Source organism: Balaenoptera physalus (genome assembly GCF_965194825.1).
Source record: "Balaenoptera physalus genome assembly, chromosome: 16".
NCBI classification, from domain to species: domain Eukaryota; kingdom Metazoa; phylum Chordata; class Mammalia; order Artiodactyla; family Balaenopteridae; genus Balaenoptera; species Balaenoptera physalus.
The window spans coordinates 83,749,373-83,774,915 of record NC_138898.1 but is presented as its reverse complement, the minus strand read 5'-3'; the positions used below and the strand labels follow the sequence as shown (position 1 = coordinate 83,774,915).

The 25,543-nt window shown below is 50.4% G+C and overlaps 1 protein-coding gene across 1 annotated transcript in view; it reads left to right on the top strand.

Moving 5' to 3' along the window:
* Positions 1-25,543, top strand: part of HIP1 (huntingtin interacting protein 1) — a 169,913-nt gene that overhangs the window by 111,724 nt on the left and 32,646 nt on the right. Inside the window, exons 5-25 of the mRNA XM_082432304.1 lie at positions 1,895-1,975; positions 4,381-4,457; positions 4,917-4,978; positions 8,168-8,308; positions 10,020-10,077; positions 13,532-13,607; positions 13,708-13,848; positions 14,104-14,201; positions 14,565-14,637; positions 15,213-15,396; positions 15,919-16,007; positions 16,381-16,497; positions 17,480-17,581; positions 17,813-17,956; positions 18,390-18,525; positions 20,220-20,306; positions 20,520-20,627; positions 20,709-20,845; positions 22,559-22,669; positions 23,444-23,502; positions 23,906-23,999. Coding sequence (XP_082288430.1) covers positions 1,895-1,975; positions 4,381-4,457; positions 4,917-4,978; positions 8,168-8,308; positions 10,020-10,077; positions 13,532-13,607; positions 13,708-13,848; positions 14,104-14,201; positions 14,565-14,637; positions 15,213-15,396; positions 15,919-16,007; positions 16,381-16,497; positions 17,480-17,581; positions 17,813-17,956; positions 18,390-18,525; positions 20,220-20,306; positions 20,520-20,627; positions 20,709-20,845; positions 22,559-22,669; positions 23,444-23,502; positions 23,906-23,999 — 2,175 coding nt within the window. The remainder of the gene's footprint in view (positions 1-1,894; positions 1,976-4,380; positions 4,458-4,916; positions 4,979-8,167; positions 8,309-10,019; positions 10,078-13,531; positions 13,608-13,707; positions 13,849-14,103; positions 14,202-14,564; positions 14,638-15,212; positions 15,397-15,918; positions 16,008-16,380; positions 16,498-17,479; positions 17,582-17,812; positions 17,957-18,389; positions 18,526-20,219; positions 20,307-20,519; positions 20,628-20,708; positions 20,846-22,558; positions 22,670-23,443; positions 23,503-23,905; positions 24,000-25,543) is intronic.

Below are 25,543 nucleotides of genomic sequence, written 5' to 3'. Positions count from 1 at the left end.
TCCAGAATTTACCCAAAGGATGTTTGTACACAAGATGATACTGTAAGAATGTTCATCGAAACATAGTTTACATAGAAAAACTTGCCTACAACTAAAACACACAACAGTAGGGAGCTGGTCTGATAAATTACAGTACAGACTTATAATGTACTGGGTAGTCACTAAAAATAATGATACAGAAGAAAATTTAAGAAGATGGAAAAAATTGCAGTGTATTAATTGAAAAAAACCATATTGATCCCATTTTATCTTTTAAAATAAAGGTGGAGCACAGAGGATTTCTAGGGCAGTGAAACTACTCTGTATGATACTATAATGGTAAATCCATGTCATTATACATTTGTCAAAACCCATAGGATGTACAGCACCAAGAGTGAACCCTAATGTAAACTTTGCTTTGGATGATAACGATGTGTCAGGTTCATCAGTTATAACAAATGTCCCACTCTGGTGAGGGATGTTAACAGTGGAAGAGGCTTTGTATGTGTGGGGACAGGGGGGACATGGGGAATCTCTGTACTTTCTGTTCCATTTCACTGTGACCCTAAAACTCCCCTAAAAAATTAAGTCTGTTTAAATTGAAAAAATAACATTGTGAACCCTAAAATGTTAGCCATGGTTATATCTGGTTGGTTAGGTTAAGGGTGATTTGTTTGCATATGTACTTTTTTACATTTTCCAAATGTTCTTTCTAATTTTGTTTTTCAATGTATATCAACATTTTATTAAAATTCGTCCAAATTTTTATTGTGGTAAAATACACATAACATGAAATTTACTACCTTAACCATTTCTTAAGTGTACAGTTGAGTGGTATTAAGTACGTTCATATCGTTGTATAATCATCACACCATCCATCTCTGAAACTTTTCATCTTGTAAAACTGGAAATCTATATCCATTAAACAATAACTCCCCATTCCCCTCCCCACCTCCAGCCGCTAGAAACCACCATTTTACTTTCTGTCTCAAGATTTTTTACTAATCTACGTACCTCATATAAATGGAATCGTACACTATTTGTTCTTTTGTGACTGGATTATTTCACTTAACATAATGTACTCAAGATTCATTCATGTTGTAGTACGTGTCAGAATTTCCTTTTTAAGACTGAATAATATTCCGTTGTATGGGCATATCACATTCTGTTTATTCATTCATCTGTCGATGGACACTTTGGTTGCCTCCATGTTTTAGCTATTGTAAATAATGCTTCTATGAACATGGGTGTGCAAATATTTTCAAGATCCTTCTTTCAATTCATTTGAGTATATACTGAGAGGTGGAATTTCAGGATCATATGGTAATTCTATTTGTAATTTTTTGAGGAGCTGCCATACTGTTTTCCACAGTTGCTGTACCATTTTACATCCCCACTAACAGTGTCCAAGGGTACCAATTTCTCTGCATCCTCCCCAGCACTTTTTTTTTTGATATTAGCTTTCCTAATAGATGTGAGGTGGTATCTCATTGTAGTTCTTTTTTTTAATTTTTATTGGAGTATAGTTGCTTTACAATATTGTGTTAGTTTCTACTGTACAGTAAAGTGAATCAGCAATATGTATACATATATCCCCTCTTTTTTGGATTTCCTTCCCATTTAGGTCACCACAGAGCACTGAGTAGAGTTCCCTGTGCTATATAGTAGGTTCTCATTAGTTATCTATTTTATACATAGTATCAATAGTGTATATATGATTATATCTGGTGATTAGGTTAAGGGTGATTTGTTTGCATATGTACTTTTTTACGTTTTCCAAATTTTCAACAGCGGATGTATGTTATTTTCATACTCAGATAAAATATATATTCTTTCAAAAAGAAATCCTGGCTGTAGATCTTTCAACCCAATGTTCTTCATGTTGACACCCTGCTCTCTTTCCTCATCCTGAAAGGGCCACCTGAGTGAGGGGTATGGGCAGCTTTGCAGCATCTACCTCAAACTGCTGAGAACGAAGATGGAGTACCACACCAAAGTGAGTCTTTGCGACAATCCTGCTGCCACTGCCAGCCATGCACTCCCCCCGCCCCCTCTTCCCCCACCTCCCCGCCCTGTCCCCTCACACCTGGCTGGGCTTAATTGTCAGGTTTTCCAGGTAATGAGACAGCCTGGCTTCTCAGGGAGTGTTCACACCATATCCCAGCTATGTAAGGAAACATTTTATAGAGTGACTACAGTCAGGCCCCTGGGATGTGACAAGGGGCCTGGGATTTTGGCCCAGGTCTTCTGCACCTTTTGTTCCCCATTTTGCAAATAGAAAGAGGAACCCAATCCACCAGGTGACCTTATAAAAATACTTCAGAAGCACTGACTTGACTGTTAATAGAAACAACGCCTTCCATTTATTTATTTATTTATTTATTTATTTTTTAATTTATTTATTTACTTATTTATTTTTGACTGTGTTGGGTCTTCGTTTCTGTGCGTGGGCTTTCTCTAGTTGCGGCGAGCAGGGTCTACTCTTCATCGCGGTGCGCGGGCTTCTCATTGTCGTGGCTTCTCTTATTGCGGAGCAAAGGTTCTAGACGCGCAGGCTCAGAAGTTGTGCCTCACGGGCTTAGTTGCTCCGCGGTATGTGGGATCTTCCCAGACCAGGGCACGAACCCGTGTCTCCTGCATTGGCAGGCAGACTCTTAACCACTGCGCCACCAGGGAAGCCCCACGCCTTCCATTTATATAGTAAGTTTCCACACAGGACCTTCTAATCAAGATATGACTTTAGCTGATATTTCTTTTTTATATATTTAAGATTTTTTTATATTTATTTTATTTATTATTATTTATTTTTGGCCACGTTGGGTCTTTGCTGCACGCGGGCTTTCTCTAATTGTGGCGAGCGGGGGCTACTCTTCGTTGCAGTGTGCAGGCTTCTCACTGCGGTGGCTTCTTCTGTTGCGGAGCACAGGCTCTAGGCACGCGGGCTTCAGTAGTTGTGGCTCGCGGGCTCTAGAGCGCAGGCTCAGTAGTTGTGGCTCGCGGGCTTAGTTGCTCTGCGGCACATGGGATCTTCCCGGACCAGGGCTTGAACCCGTGTCCCCTGCATTGGCAGGTGGGTTCTTAACCCCTGCGCCACCAGGGAAGCCCTAGCTGGTATTTCTTACACATTTAATGCATGTAAAACTGTGTGCCAGGTGGCATATAAGAATAAGAAAAAAGGGTCTACTCTTTAGGCGTTTACAGATCTGTTGGGGAGAGAAGCTTATACACTTGCAGTAGCTGTGTAATAGTGCCGGGCAGGTATGTGTGCCTGCAGAAAAGTGCCAGGGATGTTTTGAAATGATGGAGGGATATGGCATCCTAAAGGGCAGAATGAAGGAAGTGGGTCTTGAGGTGGTCCTTGAAGGGTGGGTATGAGGCAGATAGGAGGTAAGGAAGAATGGCATGCCAAGTGGGAGGGAAAATGGCCAGAATTAGGGAGCTGGCGGTGGAAATGGAGAAGGGGACCAGGTCATCATAATGTCCAGACTGAGTGAGGAAGTAAATGCGACCAGAAGGATAAAGGAACCGGCCTGAGTCTCTGAGGCAGAGGAGCAGGGGTGGTGGGCCTGAGGGCAGGAAGGGGCTGCAAGGGCAGAGCGCTGGGTGTTACAGCCAGAAAGGGAGGTGCTGGAGTGGAGGATTTCTGTCTTCAGAGCCTGAAGAACTCACACTGGCATTTAGAGCCCCCTTGGTGGCCTGGCCACCCATCTCTCTGTGCTCCTCTCCACCTGCCCCGCTGCCCTGTGTTCCACCCGCTCTAGACAGACCACACCGAGAAAGAGAGCAGGATACAGATACGCGACAACTGATGATCCCACATAATTTCCCCTGACCGTGCGGGTGCTTGATGTAATATTTTCCAGCCTTCAAGTTTATTTTACTAATTATGTTTTGCTAAAGTTAATACAAGAATGGGTTTGCCTGCCCTGAGCTCACAATAGCAGCTTCAGGAAATGGCCAGAGGGCAGCGGGAAGCCTGGATAGTATTCAGAACATATTGGAAACAAGCAAAGGCTGCACTGCCTGCATGGTGTGGGTGTCAAGTTGAAGACCGACCACTCTCACACGCTCGGTGTCATTGCACCACGGAGAAGATGTCCGTGGCACAGGCTGTGAGAGAGCGGCCCTCCGCTGGGTCCCAGGGTTGGGATGAAGCCTTCCCTTGTGATGATGGGCAGTGGGTGTCATTTGCCGTGAACCAATCGCAGGACCTGTGTGTGCATGTGTGAGGCTGTGAGCGCTGCCACACCTCCCCAGGGAGCATGCAGGCACCTGCGCCAAGCAGAATCCACCTGCTGAGGCCCGAGCTCAGCGGGGCTGGCTTGCTTGATGCCGGCTTAGTTGGTCTATATAGAGAGCTCTTGAGGTGCCCTGTTCTGACTTCCTCTGCCTCCCTTCCAGAATCCTAGGTTCCCAGGCAACCTTCAGATGAGTGACCGGCAGCTGGACGAGGCCGGAGAGAGTGATGTTAACAACTTGTAAGTGGCTGTCCTCACATTCTGGACTCTATGGGAGAGAAAGCTTGGGTAGATGCTCTCACTTCCGGTTAGGGTCACAGAGGGCCTGAGGGCAAGGGCAGTGGCTGGGGTGGGGACTAAAGCCCGTGAGTGACTTGACCTTGGGGCCACTTACTCCTGGCGCCTCCTCAAGAACCCTTCCAGGGTGTCTCCCACTCCAGGCCTCCCGTCTCTGTGCCCCTCTGCCCTCTTTCTTTGCTGCTGTCACTGTTGAATTCGCCCTGCTTGATCTTCCAATGGCCTTAATACCCACTTAGGTCGGGGCTAAGAATTGAAGCTGGTGTGTGTGTGTGTGTGTGTGTGTGTGTGTGTGTGTGTGTGCACGTGTACATTGGCGGCAGTACAGGGCTTGGGGGCAGGGACAGGTGGAGCGCTGGCCTTGGGCCGTGGAGTATAAGCTCTCTTTCCTCTTGGGTCCAGTTTCCAGCTGACAGTGGAAATGTTCGACTACCTGGAGTGTGAACTTAACCTCTTCCAAACTGGTGAGTCTCTCCCTCCCGTCTGGCCCAGGCTTTCCTGGGCATCACCTAACCCCCAGCCTGGTTCCCTGCTTGGACCAGCTGGCCTAGCCCCCGTCTCCATACAAGTTGTGCAGCTCAGGGCCAGGGAGATGGAGCTGCCCACACCGTGCCTGTTCTCTTGGCCCTGGTGCAGGGAGGGGCTGAAGCCCAAGGGCATTTTCACGTGAGCGAAAAGACTGCGGTCCCCACCCTGCTGGCCTCCCCACTAAGCCCAGGCCTCCAAGAGTCCAAAGACAGTTCCGGCCTCTGACAGACCCTAGACTGTGGCCCCAGCACTGGCTGGTCCTTTGGCCAGGCCTGTCTGCTGCTCAGCTGGGCTGGCCCTCAGGGTGTATTTCTGCCCAGGTGGCCTGCGCAGTCACCCTTTCTGCCCTGGCATCCCATGATACCCGGCTCTGTTTCCATATGCATTGATCACTTGGGTTATTAGCAATAGACGCTGAGCTCCTCCTCAAAAATCAGGAACCATGCCTGCTCACCTCTGTTCCAGCCCCATTCCTGGCATATAGCAAGTGCTCAACAACCAAGTTTAGAATGCTTGCTTTCTGGATTAACAGCAGTGAAGAAACAACAGGTGGACAGAGTTCATAAAATGTTGTCAACGGGCTTCCCTGGTGGTGCAGTGGTTAAGAATCTGCCTGCCAATGCAGGGGACACGGGTTCGAGCCCTGGTCCAGGAAGATCCCACATGCCGCAGAGCAACTAAGCCCATGCGCCACAACTACTGAGCCTGCGCTCTAGAGCCAGCGAGCCACAACTACTGAGCCTGTGCTCTAGAGCCCGCGAGCCACAACTACTGAAGCCCACACGCCTAGAGCCCGTGCTCTGCAACAAGAGAAGCCACTGCAATGAGAAGCCCACACACCGCAACGAAGAGTAGCCCCCATGCGCAGCAACAAAGACCCAACTCAGCCAAAAATAAATAGATAAATAAATTTATTTTAAAAAAATACTGTCAACATCCAGCTGAATGGTCTGGAATTATCTGGGGAGAATTAGCTAGAGTTTTCTAGAGAGAGCTCCCCCAAGTCTTCGCACAAACCCTTCCATGGTTAAATGGCGGTGGTTTTCTCATCCCCCAGAGAGCAGTGATTTGGAATCAAGAGCGTCCTCTGCACGTTTCCCCACCCACGCCCCATCCTCAGTCACCTCTTGTGAGCCACAGAAATCGAGAGAGCTGGTATTAGAAGAAGTCTGTCCAGCTTCTGAGTCCTAGTCTGTGACCCTGTAAGGTTGGGACCAGAACCTTCGGAAGGAGGCCCTGCGTTTTCAACTGTGGGAAACGTGGGCCAATTACAATTAACATTTGTTTGGTGCACTTGCAGTGATTCTCGAAGTGTGGTCCCTGGACCAGCAACATCGGCATCACCTGAGAACGTATTAGAAATGCACATTCTCGGGTCCCACCCCAGACCTTCTGAATTAGAATCTCTGCGGGTGGGGCCCAGCCATCTGTTTTAACAAACTCCCCAAGTCTGCACTGTCCAACAGGGTAGCCACTGGCCACGTGTGACTGTTTAAATTAATTACAATTAAGTAACATTCAAAAGTCAGGGCCTCAGTTGCACTCACCACATTGCAGGCACTCAGCAGCCACACACGGCTAGCATATTGGACACACGTACAGAGCCCTTCCATCATCACAGAATTCTAATGGAGTGATCCTATGGGGGGATTCTGACGCATGCTACAGTTTGAGAAGCACTGAGCTAGAAAATAGCTTTCAACCCTGGCTGCATATTAGAATCACCTGGGGGGCTTTTGAAACCCACTAATGGCTCAACCCTACCCCAGACCAATTAAAAAAGAAGGAGGCATGGAGGAGTTGCAGGCAGACATTAGTAGTTTTCAAATTTCCCCAGGTGATTTTAATCAATCCCAAAGCAAATGGGAAGGACCACTGCACGTTGCCATGAACTTTATAGGACATTCTCATTTAATCCTTACGAGACCTCCTTACAAGACCTTTAAGAGGTATGTGCTATTAGAACCATCTGCATCTTACAGAAAAGCATCTGGAGGCACAGAGAGGTTGAGTAACTTGCCCACGGTCACACAGCTCTAGATTGCAAGGGGCATTCCTGGAAAGCGGCAGGCAGGCTGGGAGATGGAGCAGCCTGGGATTCCTTGCCAGCGTGGAGCCTAAGGAAGCCAGGAGATTTGGGGATGGCCGCCTCGCAGTGACAGCTGCTTTTAATTTGTGTCAAGAAGAAAAGCTGCCTTTTAATTAGAACCGTTGGTTTTTTTTTTTTTTATTTCACTTGCCAGACTAAGCCTGTTAACAGGGACTAGTACAGCCAGGGAAGGCCGAACACAGTGGCTCTGGGCTTTTCTCCGGGGCAGTCCCACTCGCTGAGGGATTGCAGGGAAAGTCTTTTGGTGCCGGCCACGTGCAGGGACTCCGGAGGTGGTGGGCAGCCTCTGCAGGGAGGAAATCAGCCCTGGCCAGTGGTGTGCACTCAGGGTCCACGGCCAGGCATCTAGTTGCTTGGTTTAGGAGCGAGGGGCAGGGGGTTAACGTGGAGGGGTCTGTGGGAGCAGCTTGCTCTCTGGAGCCCGGGAGAGTGGAGGGCAGTACTTCCGTTGACCGGCTCCCCCAAGGACCTCCGTCAGCCTTGATCCTGATGGTTTGTCCTCTTCCTGGCTCCTTGCCCTGGGTCCTCGCAGCCTCTCCTCCAATTGTCCACCAGGGTTCCTGCATTTCCCCCCTTGTGGTGTTCCAAGAACCCTGTGACAAGCCAGCAGGAAGCCAAGGCTGAATTATTTCCTTCTTCGTGTTCTGATCAATGTTTGGTAGTTTCCCCACATTTCACCTGTTTGTGACACACAGAGCATCTTGGCTGCCAGGGCCACAGGCTCCTGGTCTAGCCGTCGCTGGCCACAGGGGCTCTGGCTTTTAACTCACGATCTCTCAGCAAAACCGCTTCTTGGCTTTGTGACCACCTTCAAGTTACTTACCTTCAGTTTCCTCCCCTGTATGATGGGGATACTCTTAGCTACCCCATAGGAGTGTTGAAAGGGTTAAATGCATTACATGAGATCATGATTGCACAGACTAGGTCCTCGTGTGTTAAACTCCTGCCTTCTGCCGTCTGAGAAGGTCGCCTCTAATTTCCTAGTTCTGCTGCCTCTCCCCTTTCTGTCCCCTAGTGTTCAACTCCCTGGACATGTCCCGTTCCGTGTCAGTGACGACAGCTGGGCAGTGCCGCCTCGCCCCGCTGATCCAGGTCATCTTGGACTGCAGCCACCTCTATGATTACACTGTCAAACTTCTCTTCAAACTCCACTCCTGTGAGTATACCGGCCTTGATCTCTGGAAGCTTCTGGCCGGAAGGAGGTTCACAGCCTGAGGCTGTCCCTGGAGGGAAGCAGCTCCCCCCCCAGTGCCCTTGGCTCTCTGCTTCTGATCCAGAAGGTCCTGGAGCTCCCGGCTGTCTTGAGAATAGAAGAGCAGGGCCAAGCCTTGCTGTGCTCAGGGAAGCACCTGGCCTGCCAGAGCAGTGACTCAGGATGGCCCTCACCCTCCACCTCCAGCTTGACCACGTCTCCATCCATATGTGTCATGTAGTCTCCAGACCACACAGATGAGAACAGACCTGGCCTAGACCCACAGGAGCAAAGGCAGCAGTTTCCAAAGAGTTCATCAACGCAGCCTCTTCGTACAAGTGGGTTTTTGTGGAGAAATGTAAAATATAAAACAGGGCTGCTCAAAGAAATGGAAGGCCATACCTTCCCTAGCCACAGATCCTTGGGATAGTTTTGCGGAATGTATTTTGGAAACTACTGGTCTTGTGGAAGTTCTTATCCGTTTATGTGCTTCTTATTGAAAACGATGTGCGTGGGTGCTGCTTCCTCAGGGTCTGCATTGTTAAACCATATCCCAGATGAATCTGATGTGGGTGGTCCCTGGGTCACACTGTGAGGTGGCCATCGTGAAGGGTATACACATTCAGAGTGCATGGATGATGGAAAACCGAGAAAAATCAAGACCCAAATGGATATTAGCAAGGTTTTATTGCAGAAGTCTAGGACAAGGGGTACTCTGGAACAGGTCACTGACAAGGAGTAGATCTGGTTATTTAGACCAGAACAAGGGAAGCAGCGTCACAGTCATTAATCTAGGAGGGTTTCCTGGGAGGGAGGTTGGAATTCTATGTTCAAGGGTTAGAAGGGTTTTGGAGCAGGGGGGCGTGCCTGAAGGAAGCAGAGAGGGTAGACTAAATCCCAAGAAAAGAAGGCAGGCAGTTGCATAGAAGCTCTGAATACAGATGAACTTGTTCCTAAGATACTACAGAACCAGTTGCACACTAGGACATCCCCACTTCCTTCTATAAAGTGGTGAGCTGTGATAAGAGACAGGTAATTATTTGGGTTTAAAGGCCTTCTTTAAAGGCAGAGCAATACACAAGACCTTCGAGAACTGTGTGGTCAGGGCAAAAGGGGTACTCCATACAGTATATGCTTTTCTGAAAATAAACGTTTTCTTTTAGAATAGATTTAGATCTACAGAAAAGTGGCAGAGATAGTTCAGAGAGTTCCCATATACCCCTGAACCCAAGGGTCTCAGTCCTGCGGTCTTTGCCTGTCTCTGGCAGGCTCTCTGGATCTCTCCCAGGCTCATGTCTGTGCTGGGCCTCACCCAGTGTGCCCACTGCACACAACCCCTGGGAGAGAGCCCCGCTCTGGGGCCTGCCGTGGTCCACCCTGCTGCTTGGGTCAGGTCACCGCTGCCGTAGTCAGGGACGTAACTTCCATCCTGCTCTGCCGAGAGTGGCTTGCAGTCCAGGAGCAAACAGAAGGAAAGATTTGACTGATAAGTAGCCCCAGAGTCCCTGCTGGCCCCACTGGGCCCTCTTGGTTACCAGCCCCAGGGCAACTCTAGGTCAAGAATGCCTTCCTGCAGGGCTGGCCCCCAGCCCCAGGAGGGATGGTCCCTTCCCGCTGTGTCTTGCCTGCCCTCTGGTCCTCCTATTCCCTCTCAGTCTTTTCCAATTTCTTCCAGGTCTTCCAGCCGACACCCTGCAAGGCCACCGGGACCGCTTCATGGAGCAGTTCACAAAGTAAGCGGCTTAAGTGAGAGAAAGGAAGGCGAATCTAAAAGTGCTATAAAGTCAATTAATCCATGCAGGAAGCACTTGCTTTTAAATCATCGAGGGGTGAGGGTATCTGCTTTAATGCTTTAAAAAGCGAAGGAAAAGAAGATGGCAGCAAACCTACCAATGGCTGGGGAAGCTATCGGTTCTCTAATAAATCTCACAGAGAAAGACAGTTTCATTCATTCAGTCATCCTGCTTTATTCCCAGGGCTTCATCCTCTTCCGTTTTTCTTCTCCCTAAGTTCTCATGGTTTTATACCGTATACATGCTGACAACTCCCAAAGATATAACTCCAGCCGAACCTTACCTCTGAATTCCAGGTTCACATCCCCAGTGGTCTATTTGACATCACTATACCAAACTTACATCTCAAACTAAACTAGGTTTTCTTCAAAAACCTTTTTCTTTCCCTTCTATCTCAATAAATGCTGCCCACCATTCACTTAGGACAGAGATCCGGAACTCACCATTTTCCTCACTCCCCATGTCCAATCTGTTAGCAAGTTCAGGTGATAATTGACAAAGAGATCTTGTCTCTGGTCATACCTCCCATCTCTTCAACTTCCATTGCTGTCTACCAGGACTGCCCGATATGGATGGGATGCTCTGGATTTCAGCTCCTGCCCCCTGCAATCCTGTCCCCACCCAGCAGTTGTAAAAACATAAATCCCTTGCTTACAACCTTTCAATGGCTTCTGATCACACTGAGAATCAATTCGAAGCTCCTCTCTGTGGTCTGCAAGGCCCCTACATGATCTGGCCCCTGCCCGCCATCTGTGACCTTGTCTCCCGTTCTCCAAGTGTTTCAGCCACATAAGGTCCTCTTCCAGTTCCCGGAACATAGCCTGCGCTCAGAGGCTTAGCACTTGCTGTTCCCTGTCCTCAGGATGCTCTTCTCCCAGCCTGGCCAGCTCCATCCAGGTCATCTTCAGTCACCCCCATACAAAGGCAGTCTCTGGCCCCTCATTTGGGGTCTTTTTCCCTACCTTCTGGTCCTCCAACCCCACCCTCATATTCTCCATCACAGCACCCTGTTTATTTCCTTCCTAGTTCTTAGGATGACTTTATTTTTGTTTGACTGTCTTGCCCATTATTTTATCTCTAGCAACTGATTCACAGCAGTCAATTAAGCCTATAGTGTTCAGTCATGTTTGAATGAATTAATAAGCTAATCAGCTAGTCTAGAAGAGGAAGAGCTTGTCTGACAAAAGGGCAAATTATTCTGGTGCATTTGGGAAAGAAAATTGATGATGAGATGAGAAGTCCAGCTCATCTTTCAATTAAGCATGCCCCAAGAAGAAGGGACGGAATGGAGGGAGAGACAGGAGGACGGGGTGGGGGGGACCAGGAAAAGCATTAGCATGATGTTTTCCTTGTTAATTTCTTCACCCTTGACTGCAGGAAAAGCATCGCCCCCACCCCCACCCCCCGGGATCCCAGGCCTAGGCTTCTTTTGCTGGTTCCTGACCAACAATCAGAGAGGGCAAGTTCGGGGTTGTGCTATCCTCCCGGTTTCCTTGTTCCGTTTGAAAAGCCTCGTATGTTTATTCTATAATAAATGACTTATTAAATGCTAGGAGACAGGCCCTGGGGCTGATTTCCTGGAATGTTAAATTCCAGTAGCTTAGGAAAGCAGCAGAGCCTATTACTGTTGGCTCCAGCCCAGAAAGCGGGGAACGTATGGTCAGGTGATTCTATTTCCTTTCATTTTTTGAGCTTATAAAAGCGTTTCCCATGAGTGCCGCCTCACCTTCTCTTCCACAGACACGGCGGCTGAGGCCTCAATGTCCCCGAATTCGGGGAAAGCAACAGTGATGTCACAGGGACAGTCCTAACCTTGGGCTCCGAAGGGTTATCGTGAGACCCCAGGAGTTTCGTTTATTGGGCTGAGCTGGAGAAAATTCTGTGCTGCAGAGAGAGGGTGCTGAGATCCCTGACCCTCTTTTATTACATCTCAGAAAATATGTCTGGTGCCCTCAGTTTTGTTGGCCTTCAGTGTTTAGATTCAAAATGGAGACTTGAGGGCTTCCCTGGTGGCGCAGTGGTTGAGAGTCTGCCTGCCAGTGCAGGGGACACGGGTTCGAGCCCTGGTCCCAGAAGATCCCACATGCCGCGGAGCAACTAGGCCCGTGAGCCACAATTACTGAGCCTGCGCGTCTGGAGCCTGTGCTCCGCAATGGGAGAGGCCGCGAGAATGAGAGGCCCGCGCACCGTGGTGAAGAGTGGCCCCCGCTTGCCGCAACTAGAGGAAGCCCTCGCACAGAAACGAAGACCCAACACAGCCATAAATAAATAAATTAAAAAAAAAAAAAAAATGGAGACTTGAGGAAGAGAAAAAATTGGAGTTTCTTTATTCCCATATTCATCCAAGATTAGGACACAGTATAAATGGTTTTTCTTCAACCAATGTTGCTGAGTAATTCCTCCATGCCTGGTACTACTTTATTTTTATTTTTTAATTAATTTTTAGTGGAGTATGGCTGCTTTACAATGTTATGTTAGCCTCCACTGCACAACAAAATGAACCAGCCACACATACAGATATCCCTTCCCTTTGGACTTCCCTCCCATTTTACCACGGTGCATTAGGTAGAGTTCCCTGTGCTATACAGTACGTTCCCATCAGTTGTCTATTTTATACATAGTATCAATAATGTATATGTGTCGATCCCAGTCTCCCAATTCCTCCCTCCCCTCCCCTTTCCCCCTTGGTATCCATACATTTGTTCTCTACGTCTATGTCTCTATTTCTGCTTTGCAAATAAGATCATCTACACCATTTTTCTAGATTCCACATGTATGTGTTAATATACGATATTTGCTTTTCTCTTTCTGACTTACTTCACTCTGTATGACACTCTCTGGGTCCATCCACGTCTCTACTAATGACCCAATTTCGTTCCTTTTTATGGCTGGCCCGGTACTATTTTAAACCTAGCTCAGCAGGGCCCAGTCTCTGCCTTCTAGAAGCTTATAGTCTAGTTGAGGAGATAACAAATAGCGCTCAAATAAGGGGAATTCATTAAAAAGAGATCTACCTTAGTAATTAAGTTCCCTTCCCTCTTCGTATCATTAGTTGGTTTATCCTCAGAAATTTATTTTAATATTACTCTAAGCCAAACATTCCTAGGAAGATACATCTGCCAAACAACAGCATATATTCTACGGTGATGCAGAAATTAGTTTTTGGACTGTCTACTCTTCCAAAGGATTTTGTGGTTTGAATTACTCTTTCCTCAGTGAGGACTGGCTATAAATAATCTCTCCCTGCAGCATCATAATTGCATCCTAGCACCATGGAGGCCATCTCCTTGGCAGCCTGTGCCCGGGGGCTGGGCAGGCAGTAGGAAAGCAGGGTGTCCCCTCCTCGGGGCTGGTGAAGGCCCCCAGCAGCCCTCAGGCCTTTCTCCACCCTTAGGTTGAAAGATCTCTTCTACCGCTCCAGCAACCTTCAGTACTTCAAGCGGCTCATTCAGATCCCTCAGCTGCCAGACGTAAGTGTGCCCGGCCACACCCAGGGAGCTGCTGAGTCCTGGAGGCTGTCTTAGAGGCTGGCAGGTGGGCAGGGTTTGAGGATGCGTCTTCCCTTTTCAGAACCCACCCAACTTCCTACGAGCCTCCGCCCTGTCAGAGCACATCAGCCCCGTGGTGGTGATCCCAGCCGAGGCCTCGTCCCCCGACAGCGAGCCAGTCTTAGAGAAGGATGACCTCATGGACATGGATGCGTCCCAGCAGGTGAGGACCACTTAGGAGGAAGCTCAGGCCTTCCCGTTGCCCCCGGGGAGGGCGGGAGGACCCGGGACAAGTTCAGCCACCTTCTAACCCAAGCACTGACCTAGGCTGATCACGCTGCCCTGCGGTCCCTAGGAGGCGCCGTAAGTGGACCTGAACCAGATTAAGAAAGCATCCGTTCCCACGTGGCACTCGTGAGACCCACGCAGACCTCTCTGGGTCTCTAACCTTGTCCTTACTCCTTTCTGGTCGCCGCAGAATTCATACGACAGCAAGTTCGATGACATCTTTGGCAGCTCCTCCAGCAGCGATCCCTTCAATTTCAACAGTCAGAACGGCGTGAACAAGGACGAGAAGTGAGTCCGGGCTGTGGAGTTAAAGCACATGGTGCAAAAGCTAAATTAAGCCATGATCTCACTTGCCACACCCAACCAAAGAGGAATTCTTGGGCTTCTTCGATAAATGTCTTGACCTTCGAATACTGGCCCCTTTAAAATCCCAGAGGAAAATCGAATGAGGCTGAAATACCCATGGACCTGTGGGTGGTAGATTAGTATCTGGAAACACTGACGGTCTTAGAGTATAACTTACAGGATTTCAAAGAATTGTTCCCAAATTAACATCGGCTTTTAACCTCCTCCCTGGGTCTCCTAGCTCGCATTTAAAAGGCAAGGGATAGAAGCACAGTGGAAGCAAACTTGCTCTCCTTCTGTTCCCAGGGATCACTTAATTGATCAACTGTACGGAGAGATCAGTGGGCTGAAAGCACAGCTGGAAAACATGAAGACTGAGGTATGAATTGGGCTCTGATCCGCAGCTGGGCTTCACCGGAACATGACAGCTTTTAATATAACATTTGCTTCACATCCACCCTTGTTGGGCAACAGATCTTCACCAGGTCGTTACGCATTTCCAGTGCACTTACCCTTGAGAGCAGCATTTAAGCCACGCTCCAGGGGCCCTGTGATAGTGAGAGATAATTGTGATCACCAGCTGGCTCTGAAGCTGTGCGGTGAGAGACCTATTCTTCTCACTGGGTGATGAGAAGGTCTGACTTGTAGCTCTGCTGGCAGTTTGCAGTGTCTGGTGCTGAGGCTTTACCCTGGGACCAGCAAATGTCCTCTCCTTCTTCGTTCCAGCTGGTCCATCACCGCTCCCAGGCCCCTCTAACAGGACCAGAACTCCCCTGCCGTCGCCCCCAGTTGTTGTTGGGTGGGTGGCTTGTTGTGACCAAAGGGGTCCACTCTCGAGAGGCCTTGGGAGTGGGCTTCTTAGGAAGACCGAGGTGTTGATGCGGCTGGCGCTGGAGACGTGGCAGGTCGGCCCCGCTCGGCCCGCCCAGCGCTCATCCCCGGGCCCTCCCGCAGAGCCACCGAGCCATGCTGCAGCTGAAGGGCCGCATCAGCGAGCTGGAGGCCGAGCTGGCCGAGCAGCAGCACCTGCGGCAGCAGGCGGCCGACGAGAGCGAGTTCCTCCGGGCCGAGCTGGACGAGCTCAAGAAGAAGCGAGAGGACACGGAGAAGGCTCAGCGGAGCCTGACGGAGATCGAGAGTGAGGGGCTGGCACGGGGTGGGCGTGAGGGTGGGGCCGGGGAGGGCGGAGCCCAGCGAGACCCCGGATGGAGGCCGAGGCCCGGCGCCAGAGCCCCCGTCTCGAGTCTGTCCGGGAGGCTGTCGTGAATGCCAGTGTCACCAGTCAGAAGGACAGATTGGCGTCCGGCAGGTTGAGAGCCCCACTTGAGGCCCTGCTGGGAACACGGAGATGGGGATACAGAGGATGACGAAGGAGAGGGAGCCTAAGAAAATTCGTGGCATAAAAGCCAAAAACCCTGATAAAGTAAATGCCGAGCATGAAATGCTGAAGGCATTCATGAGTGGAGGGATTTGAATTAGGTGAATTGTTCATTAAAGAAGACTTCCCAGAGGACTTTATTTCAGTAGGGTTTTTGAGGGAGAAGGAGGTATATATGCTTGTGAAAAGGAGGGACGATCTTCTGGGGGTTCTGGCTTATTGGAAGGAGGGCAGAGGGTCCCCGCCAGTGTAGACCCCTCACCTTGGTCCTTGATAATACAGGGAAAGCCCAAGCCAACGAGCAGCGCTACAGCAAGCTAAAGGAGAAGTACAGCGAGCTGGTGCAGAACCACGCCGACCTGCTGCGGAAGGTAGGACCCTCACCGCCCCCATCGGCATGCGCAGGCCCCACTGCACGGGGGAGACGGTGACTTGGGCCACGTGGCTTCTCCAGGGCTGGCGCCCCCACCGTTTCTTGGAAACCACAGCTCCCTGGCCTCCTGTATCTCGAGCTCCACCTTAGGTGCCAGCCCCACTAGCATTAGCATTATCCCCCATCTTTATCATTTTGGCAAATAGTTGAGAGTTGAGCATCTGAAGGTGACAGCTTCCTTCTAGGTGGGAAAGTGATGTCTGTGTCCGAATCTAGGGCACTCACGGTCTGAATGCCATCATTTGTTCCGGGAGGAAGATGGCCTTTATGCTGGAGATAAGCTAGTTCGAGATACTGTTCTTCTCTTACAGAATGCAGAGGTGACCAAACAGGTGTCCCTGGCCAGACAAGCCCAAGTGGATTTGGAACGAGAGAAAAAAGAGCTAGAGGATTCTTTCCAGCGCATAAGCGACCAGGCCCAGCGGAAGGTGAGTAGAAGAACTAGGTGGGAATTGGTGGGGGGGAGGGTGTCTGTCCGAGATGGAGGTGGGCCTTGAGCACTGCACAGATTGAAAGACCTCGTCGTCTGCTTCACGAGCAGGTAGAGCCCTGTGGGAGGGTGACAAGAGACCGTACAGGACAGGACGTGGTTACCCATGTGTAAGGGGTTAGAGGCATGACGTGATGAAGGGTCTGAAGTTGAGTGGGGCTCATCAGCTAGGACGAGTCTCGAGGAGGTTTTGAAGTGGAAGCAGGTGGATGTCAGAGAGGAGTGGCATTTATAAAGACCCACAGCCAGAACTCCCATGAGTTGGGATGGGGTTGGCGGCAGGTCCGACTGGAGTAAAGAGATGTCGGGTGGATAAAATGGAATGCCTTACACTTAGAGTAGTGGCTTTCACGCTTTCCTGTGACCCAAAGTGAAAAATACATCTAATGGAAATCAAAGTTTCACAGAGCAATACTTATCCTTATTATGTGAATGCATGTGGATTTTTTTGGCGGGGGAAGCTCTGTTTACTGCATTCTTTTAAAAATGTTAGCTGTGAATTCTTACTCATGGGTCACAACCCGCTCTTTGAAAAACACCACTTAGAAATCAAAGAAGGGAAATTGTTTCAAGACGGTGGGATGGGGTGAGTCAGCAATATACCTACCACCGGGTGTTGGGATGCCTGAATTAAAGATCTGGTTCTGCTTTAATTAGTATTATGGGCTCAAGCATGACATTTGGGAAATGTCCCTAAAACTCCCCCCGCCTCCACTCCCTTGACATTTCCTGAAGCTGGAAAAAAAATTTTTGGAACATTCTGAGCTCTCACCTTCCCCCTGCTTTTTTGTCAGGGTAAAACTTGCTTCTATATAAAAGAGTATACAAATCTCACAAGTATAGCTTGGGAATTTTTACACGTGTTTATCCCGTGAAATCACCACCCAGGTCGGAGCGCTCCTGTTTTTCTTCTCTTTCAGACTCAAGAACAGACGGAAGTACTAGAGAGTTTGAAGCAAGAACTTGCCACCAGCAAACAGGAACTCCATATTGTCCAAGGCAGCCTGGAAAGTTCTGCCCAGGTAAGCGTCATCTGTCTTTCCCTTCCTCATTCCTTTCCATCTCTGGCTTTGGTGTTGCTGGCACCCGGCATCCATCACCATCAGCACATGGCCCACCTTGGTCCCATCTGGTATCGGTGTGTCCTTGGGAAGGGGCAGATTCCTTGTGGCCTGGTGGTGGGTTTAGACCTCTGGAAAGGGGACAGTTTAATTCTCCCAGCAACTCCCTCTTCCCACTCGGTCGCCCTGCAGTCAGAAGCAAAATGGACCGCCCAGATTGCCGAGCTGGAGAAGGAGCGGGGCAGCCTGGTGGATGCCGTGGCTTGTCGAGAGGAGGAACTGTCCACTCTTCGGGAACAGTTGGAATACACCCAGATCAAACTGTCCAGCACACAGGCAAGTAACGGACGCCCACTGGGGCTGACCAAGTCCAATTTCATACCCATGGGCCTCGGCAGTGTATGCATGGAGGCAGGGGGGCTGTGAAAGGGGTTTGGGGCCTTTGGCCGGATCGCGAAGGCGAATATTCTGCGGGCATAGCTCCTAATGCCAGCACACAGAGCAGATGAGAAGGGATGCACCTGGCACTCTCTCCCCAAGGGTGGAGGACGGGCTGCCGTGGTCCATCCGCATAGCCTCCTGTGCTCGGTGGCACACACCTGTGGACAAAGTTAAAGGCTTTTTCTCTGTGTCAAGCTAACTGGCTTCGGCCTCATTAGCAGCAGCTCGAGCTAAGGTGCCAGGAATCCCAGCTGTGTCACAGGTGGCTGCTGCATGGAGGCTCATTAGGGGCCCATGGCCGACTCTCACTTCCCTGGACCATCTCTAGGAATCTGTATGCCGGCTCGCGAAGGACCAACGAAAAATGCTTCTGGCGGAGTCGAGGAGGGCTGCCGAGCAGGTGGTGCAGGAGGCCCTGAGGCGGTTTGAGGAGCCCACTCTGTTCAGCTGCGCCGGATCTGCAGGTGCCCTTCCCCTTGCCCGGCTTGCAGGTGCCGGATCCTTACAGCCCAATGCTCTTCGGCGTCAGCCTTGAATCCCTTGAGACCCTGATCTCAGGGGTTCCCAGCCCAGCTGCATGTCAGGATCACCTGGAGATGCCCAGGGCCGCCCCCCACCCCGGCCTAAGTTCTACTCAGTCGGCAGCTCTGCAGCACAGGGCCTGCGCAGTAGTATTTTCTAACCGCCCCCCCAGCTCTCACCCCTCACCCCCGGGTGTGATAACTACTGCTTTGGTCGTGGATCACGCTGATGAAATGCATCCCGGGAGCTGAGGCCTGATAACAATTCTGAATGCTGGGAGGAGGAGGAACAGACGGGCCTCTGTGTCTCTGAGGAGAACAGTGTGGTCTGAATCCAGAGGCGGCTGCCAGGAGCTTCAAATCTAGACAGGGAGTCATCATCCTTAAGCACGGAGAGGCAGAAACGATAAAATCCCCACAGGGTCACGGGCACGAGCAAGGGCCCACTCTGCGTGCCCCAGAGTCCTCAGGGCGTGTGGTGAAGTCAGGAGCCCCCGTGATGAGAGGAGGGCCTTGGTGCATGGTAGATGGGAGCGCATCCAGGCCCTGGGCATTTGTGAAGTCCTGGACGTAGCCGTGAACAGATCTCATTACAGCTCATTTTCGAGCAGAGGGGACTTGTCGGTAATCTTGAGAGGTCCCGTTCAGAACAAGGCAGACGGGAGGAAACAGCTGACGGGTGATTTTTATTATCAGCTAGAAAGGTCTCGATTCAGTGAAGTGTTTCAGGAAGGACTGTGATATCTTGTTCAGCGGGGAACCCGTCTGTAGGGAAATCCAACAGTTGCAAATGAAGTAGTGCACTGGGTACCTCATGTACTGCGAGAACACCAGGACATGGGGCAGCTGTGGGCGGATTCCACAAGAGATGGTATGAGCTGGGTTTTGAAGGAAGAGGAGAGACATAAAGCCGTGGAGAGGAACAAGAGTGGGGAATAATAATCATAAAAACAGCTGACATTTACCGAGTGCTTGCAACATGCCAGGCACGATTGTACGCGCTTTATGTGCCTTGGCCCAGCAATCTCACTGTGATGCCGGGAGGTGGTACTATTATTCCTCCTTTGTCGGATGAGGAAGCAGGCGCATGTGGCCTGAGAACACAGCCAGTAGTGATAGAGCCAGGAGCTACAACACGTATGCCATGAGACGCAAGAGCCCATACTTTAACTCCTGTGCGTGCGATTCAGTCTCTGTGGACCAGTGCACAGAGGCACAGCAGTGGGAATGACGGTGTTGTGGGCAGAACGTGAGTGTAGATTAGCCCTCATGGAGCCAGGGGTCTGAGCCCAAGAGTAATGAGAGTCCAAGGGCCTTGAAAGACTTAACAGGAAGGCCTGGATTTGATTCAGTGGGCAGTGATGGGAAATGAGGGGCAGAAGCTAGACCGTGATGCCATTGCCGTGGTTCTTGGCTAAAGGACCAGGTAGGCTCAGAAGTACAGCCTTTGAAGCTACAGTAAGAGAATCACGTACCAGCATAGCCATTGATCTCTCCTCCCTCCCCCTTTTTAGGGAAGCTCCTGCAGGGCTGGGGCCCCCCACTGGGAAGGCCATCCGTCAGGCAGCTTAACTAACAGGGATGAAGCGAGCTGAGACAACTCTGACTCTGACTTTGCCCTGTCTTCCCCCTCACAGATCACCTACTCTCCACGGTCAGGTCCGTTTCCAGCTGCATCGAGCAACTGGAAAAATGCTGGAGCCAGTATCTGGCCTGCCCAGAAGGTAAGAGAGGTGAAGGATAGGGTCTGTCGCTAGTGACAGCTGGGCAGGGGTCCGAAACGCTGGAACGTGGCAATGGCGACCAGTTCCTAGGCACCCAGAAAGGAGTGTGTGTGTCTAACTTGCACAGCGGGGAGGAAGGAGGTATGAAAGTGACCGCCACCCCCCCGCAACCCTCCAGCAGGACTGAGAAAGTTTCCTTTAAACTCCTGGCAGATATCAGTGGGCTTCTCCACTCGGTAACCCTCCTGGCCCACTTGACCAGTGACACCATTGTTCATGGCAGCACCACCTGCCTTAGAGCCCCGCCAGAGCCTGCCGACTGTAAGTACCAGGGTGAGGGGTCACCACCACAGCACGGGGAGCAGGGGGCCTTTAAAAGTCTCTGTCGCCTTGCCTCTGCAGCTCTGACCGAGGCCTGTAAGCAGTATGGCAGGGAGACCCTCACCTATCTGTCTTTCCTGGAGGAAGAAGGAATCGTCGAGAATGCCGACAGCACAGCCATGAGGAGCTGCCTCGCCAGGATCACAGCCATTGGCGAGGTATCATCAGTGTTATCCCTGGGAAGGTCGTTTTTTGGTATGAGCGCTGGGGATTTCTTCAGGGATCAGTGATGTTCTAAGCCAGTTCTTTCTGTACTTTAAACTTGACTCTGGAAAGTAGAGTTAGAACTGTAAAACTTGACCTTCTGATTGACTTTCCAGTTATATTTAGTTCACTGGATATTATTAATTGAGAGTCTTCTGTGTGATCAACACTGTGCTAAGCTACCTGTTTTCAAGGGTTTTTATCTGGCTGGGCAGGTAACACCTAAAATGAAGATAATATATTTATTCACTCAGTAACGGTGTAGTGACTGTGACCTATGTACAGGGAATTGTGCCAGGTGTAGTTCTACAGGGACGAATAAGGCATGGCCTCCCTGGGGAAGAAAAATAAGGAAATCAACCTTTTTTTTTTTTTTGGCTGTGTTGAGTCTTAGTTGCGGGATCTTCGTTGCAGCATGCAGGATCTTTCACTGCGGCATGTGGGCTCTTCGTTGCAGCACACAGGCTTCTCTCTAGTTGTGGCACATGGGCTCCAGAGCATGTGGGCTCTGTAGTTTGTGGCACACGGGCTCTCCAGTTGTAGTGCGCGGGCTCAGTAGTTGTGGCACGTGGGCTTAGTTGCCCCGTGGCGTGTGGGATCTTAGTTCCCTGACCAGGGATTGAACCTGGGTCCCCTGCATTGAAAGGCGGATTCTTAACCACTGGACCATCAGGGGAGTCTTGGAAATCAACCATTTCTATACAGTGTGATGCAGATCTATTTAAGGAGTACAGTGCAAGGCAGCTTCTAATTCCTAGAATAGTCGGAATATTGCCACCTAAAATAGTGGGAATGATAAATTCAGAGAAGGAAGAGACCAGGGCCAGAGGTCATATCCTCATCATCTCTCATTCGAACTCCGCCAAGTGGCTTGCAGGATCTTAGTTCACCAACCAGGGATCCAACCCCTGGCAATGAAAGCGCAGAGTCCTAACCAGTGGACCGCCAGGGAATTCCCTCATCTGAATTTTTTTTTAATTTATTTATTTTATTTATTTTATTTTTGGCTGCCTTGGGTCTTCGTTGCTGCATGCGGGCTTTCTCTAGTTGCGACGAGCGGGAGCTACTCTTCGTTGCAGCGCGCAGGCTTCTCATCGCGGTGGCTTCTCTTGTTGCGGAGCATGGGCTCTAGGCGCATGGGCTTCAGTAGTTGTAGCACGTGGGCTCAGTAGTTGTGGCTCGTGGGCTCTAGAGTGCAGGCTCAGTAGTTGTGGTGCACGGGCTTAGTTGCTCCGCGACACGTGGGATCTTCCCGGACCAGGGCCCAAACCCGTGTCCCCTGCATTGGCAGGTAGATTCTTAACCACTGCGCCACCAGGGAAGCCCTGAAGGTGTTTTTAAAGTACCTCCCAAGCAGCAAATACAGTCAGTGCTGCACAATGGTGGGGTCAGGGTCTGAGCGGCTGCAACTGAATGGCCTTGTGGGGTTCGACAGGGATGGCCTTCTGGAAAGAGGTGGGTTCTGAGTGAGAATAGAGGCGGGAGGAGCGTGGAGTTGCAGAGCTCATGTGGTAGAGAGTTCCAGACAAGTCCCACCACGGCATGCAGAAGTGTGTTACGTGGTGGGACCCTCCTACCTTCTGCCGTCATGTGGGGGTTACCTGTCCACCACGGGAGGGTACAGAGGAGGTCAAAGGTCATTTCCGCCTTCGTGATGCTGTTCACAGGAGCTCCTGCCCAGAGGCCTGGACATTAAACAGGAGGAACTGGGGGACCTGGTGGACAAAGAGATGGCTGCCACTTCCGCTGCCATTGAAACCTCTACGGCCAGAATAGAGGTATGGAAGTCTCTGCAGGATCACCTGAAGTGATCCATGCAGCTACCTTTCGGCAGCATTGCCCGCTGGGTATATCTCAGCCGTTCTCTGCAGAGCCCCCTGTAAAACAAACCAAAACCCAAATCCTCTGGGATCGCTGAGGTACAGAAAATAGAAAGTTCTTCAAGGGAAAATGAGCAGTTTCCTCAAGGATCACATACTTTGGTGTCAGGCCATCCTACATTCAAGTTCCAGACTGACCGCTAAGTTACGTTAACCCCGCTAAGATTCGGCTTCCGTTTCTATATGATGATGATGTTAACAGTACCTTCCTCAGAGGGGTGTTGTAAAGAGCTCAATGAGGTAATGCACATGGATCTCAGTGCCAGGCACTCAGTAAACCAGCGGTAACTGTTGTCTCAGGGAAAAGCTGAGCGGGCACCGTTGGAAAGGTCACGTATTACTCCTTTGATGGAAGACTCAGGCACCTGCCTTGGTGTGCTGCCTGCCTCGAGGACCTGGTAGCAGCTACCCCTGTTGGCATGGTGCCGTAGCTCTCAGAGTTCTGTGCACATCAGCCCAGGTGCCAAAATGTCAAGACACAGACTGTAGCTCCAGCTGCCGCCCACTGAGTAGATCGGAGGTCTGGGTTCTTTTCCTGACTCTCACGAGGACATGGGTGGGCACTTCTAGGTTTCTCAGCTACAGCAGGATGTTGGACCCCAGGTGTAGCAGGACACCAGTGGGTTCTCAGTACCTGTGATGTACTGAGAAACTCTGCTTCTTTTTTAATAGGAGATGCTCAGCAAATCCCGAGCTGGAGACACAGGAGTTAAATTGGAGGTGAATGAAAGGTCAGTCTGAGCGTCGTGACACCTAGGTGGTCAGGATCCGTCTTTCCTGCACTGGATCATACTGATTAGAATAGAACATTAGCCGCCACAGGGAAGGGAACGGCTGAGTCTATGGAATTGTCAGTATCAGTATTAATGATGACCATGATATCAATATTGCATTATAGGGGAAAGAAACCCCAAGAGTCACTACTTACCTATTCCTTATGAAGAAGATCCACAATCAAGTCTCCTCTCTCACCCACCTTTCCTTCAGAGCTTCACCTCCAGAATATTCCCTGCCTTTTTTCCCATCCCAAGTTTGCCTGTGTTCAGGAGAGAAAAAGAAAACAAGTCTTCCGCATTGTTTTTGGTATCTGTTTTGTGTCCCTGACTTTTTTGTTGTTGTTTTTGCTTATTGCAGGATCCTTGGCTCCTGTACCAGCCTAATGCAGGCTATTCAGGTCCTGATCGTGGCCTCAAAGGAGCTCCAGAGAGAGATAGTGGAGAGTGGCCGGGTAAGCGTGGGTGAGGGCCCTAGACAGAGCAAACATCAGTTACTGATTCCCAGCTCAGTGAGAGCTGGAGTCTACTTGATACACATTCAGTGAGGTCTAGGTGTGCTGCCGTCCAGCTGTGTGTGTCCACCTGAGGGCACAGCTGCCACTCCCATGGACGTCAACAAATGCTATGGAAAGAAGCTGGGGTATGGCCAGGTCCCCAGAGGGCAGTCGGCCAGAGCCTCCAGCGGCAGGCTCATTCACCCCGGTGGACGTCACCGGAACCTGCCATGGAAGCCCAGTGTGCATTGCAAGTCTGGGCTCTCGGAGGAGGGAGTGAGGACTTTTAAAACCAGGCAAATCAGCAATGCCAACCTGGCGCTGACTCTCCACTGTAGGCTCTGCCCGTGTCTCTTTCTGTGTATGCGGGATCTTGGTTCCCCGACCAGGGATCGAACCCGCACCCCCTGCAGTGGAAGCGCAGGGTCTTAACCACCGGACCGCCAGGGAAGTCCCTGCCGTCTCTTTCCGACAGCAGTTAACTCACAATGATTCAGACAGACTCTGCCTCCATCCCTTGTTGACATCATCACTTCAGTTATCTTGCTTCTTTGCTGGCGTCATCAGCCTCTTTTTTCCTTTCTCACATCCCTTTGTGCGGCTGCAGCTCAGGAGACAAAGGTCCAGAGAGGGGGCTATGAGCCAAAAACAACCTATAAAGAACAAAGCTATACCATTTACCATGTGATGTTACAGTGAAATGACTGACAGTTTTCTAGGAAGCAGGGTCTCATCAAAAGTAAAATCTGCCAGCACCCTGAGTTTGAACTTGTCAGGTTCCAGAATTGTTTAATATTTTGATGAGTAAAATGTTTCTGGCTCATCATAAATGTATGGCGGAGTAGAAGGACGTGCTCTCACTCCCTCTTGTGAGAACACCAGAATCACAACTAGCTGCTGGACAATCATCAACAGGAAGACACTGGAACTCACCAGAAAAGATACCCCACATCCAAAGACGAAGGAGAAGCCACAATGAGATGGTAGGAGGGGCGCAATCACAGTAAAATCAAATCCCATAACTGCCGGGTGGGTGACTCACAGACAGGAGAACACTTATACCACAGAAGTCCACCCACTGGAGTGAAGGTTCTGAGCCCCACGTCAGGGTTCCCAACCTGGGGGTCTGGCAACGGGAGGAGGAATTCCTAGACAATCAGACCTTGAAGGCTAGTGGGATTTGATTGCAGGACTTGGACAGGACTGGGGGAAACAGAGACTCCACTCTTGGAAGGCACACACAAAGTAGTGTGCACATCAGGACCCAGGGGAAGGAGCAGTGACCCCATAGGAGACTGAACCAGATCTACCTGTTAGTGTTGGAGGGTCTCCTGCAGAGGCAGGGGGTGGCTGTGGCTCACCGTGGGGACAAGGACACTGGCAGCAGAAGTTCTGGGAAGTACTCCTTGATGTGAGCCCTCCCAGAGTCTGTCATTAGCCCCAACAAAGAGCCCAGGTAGGCTCCAGTATTGGGTTGCCTCAGGCCAGACAACCAACAGGGA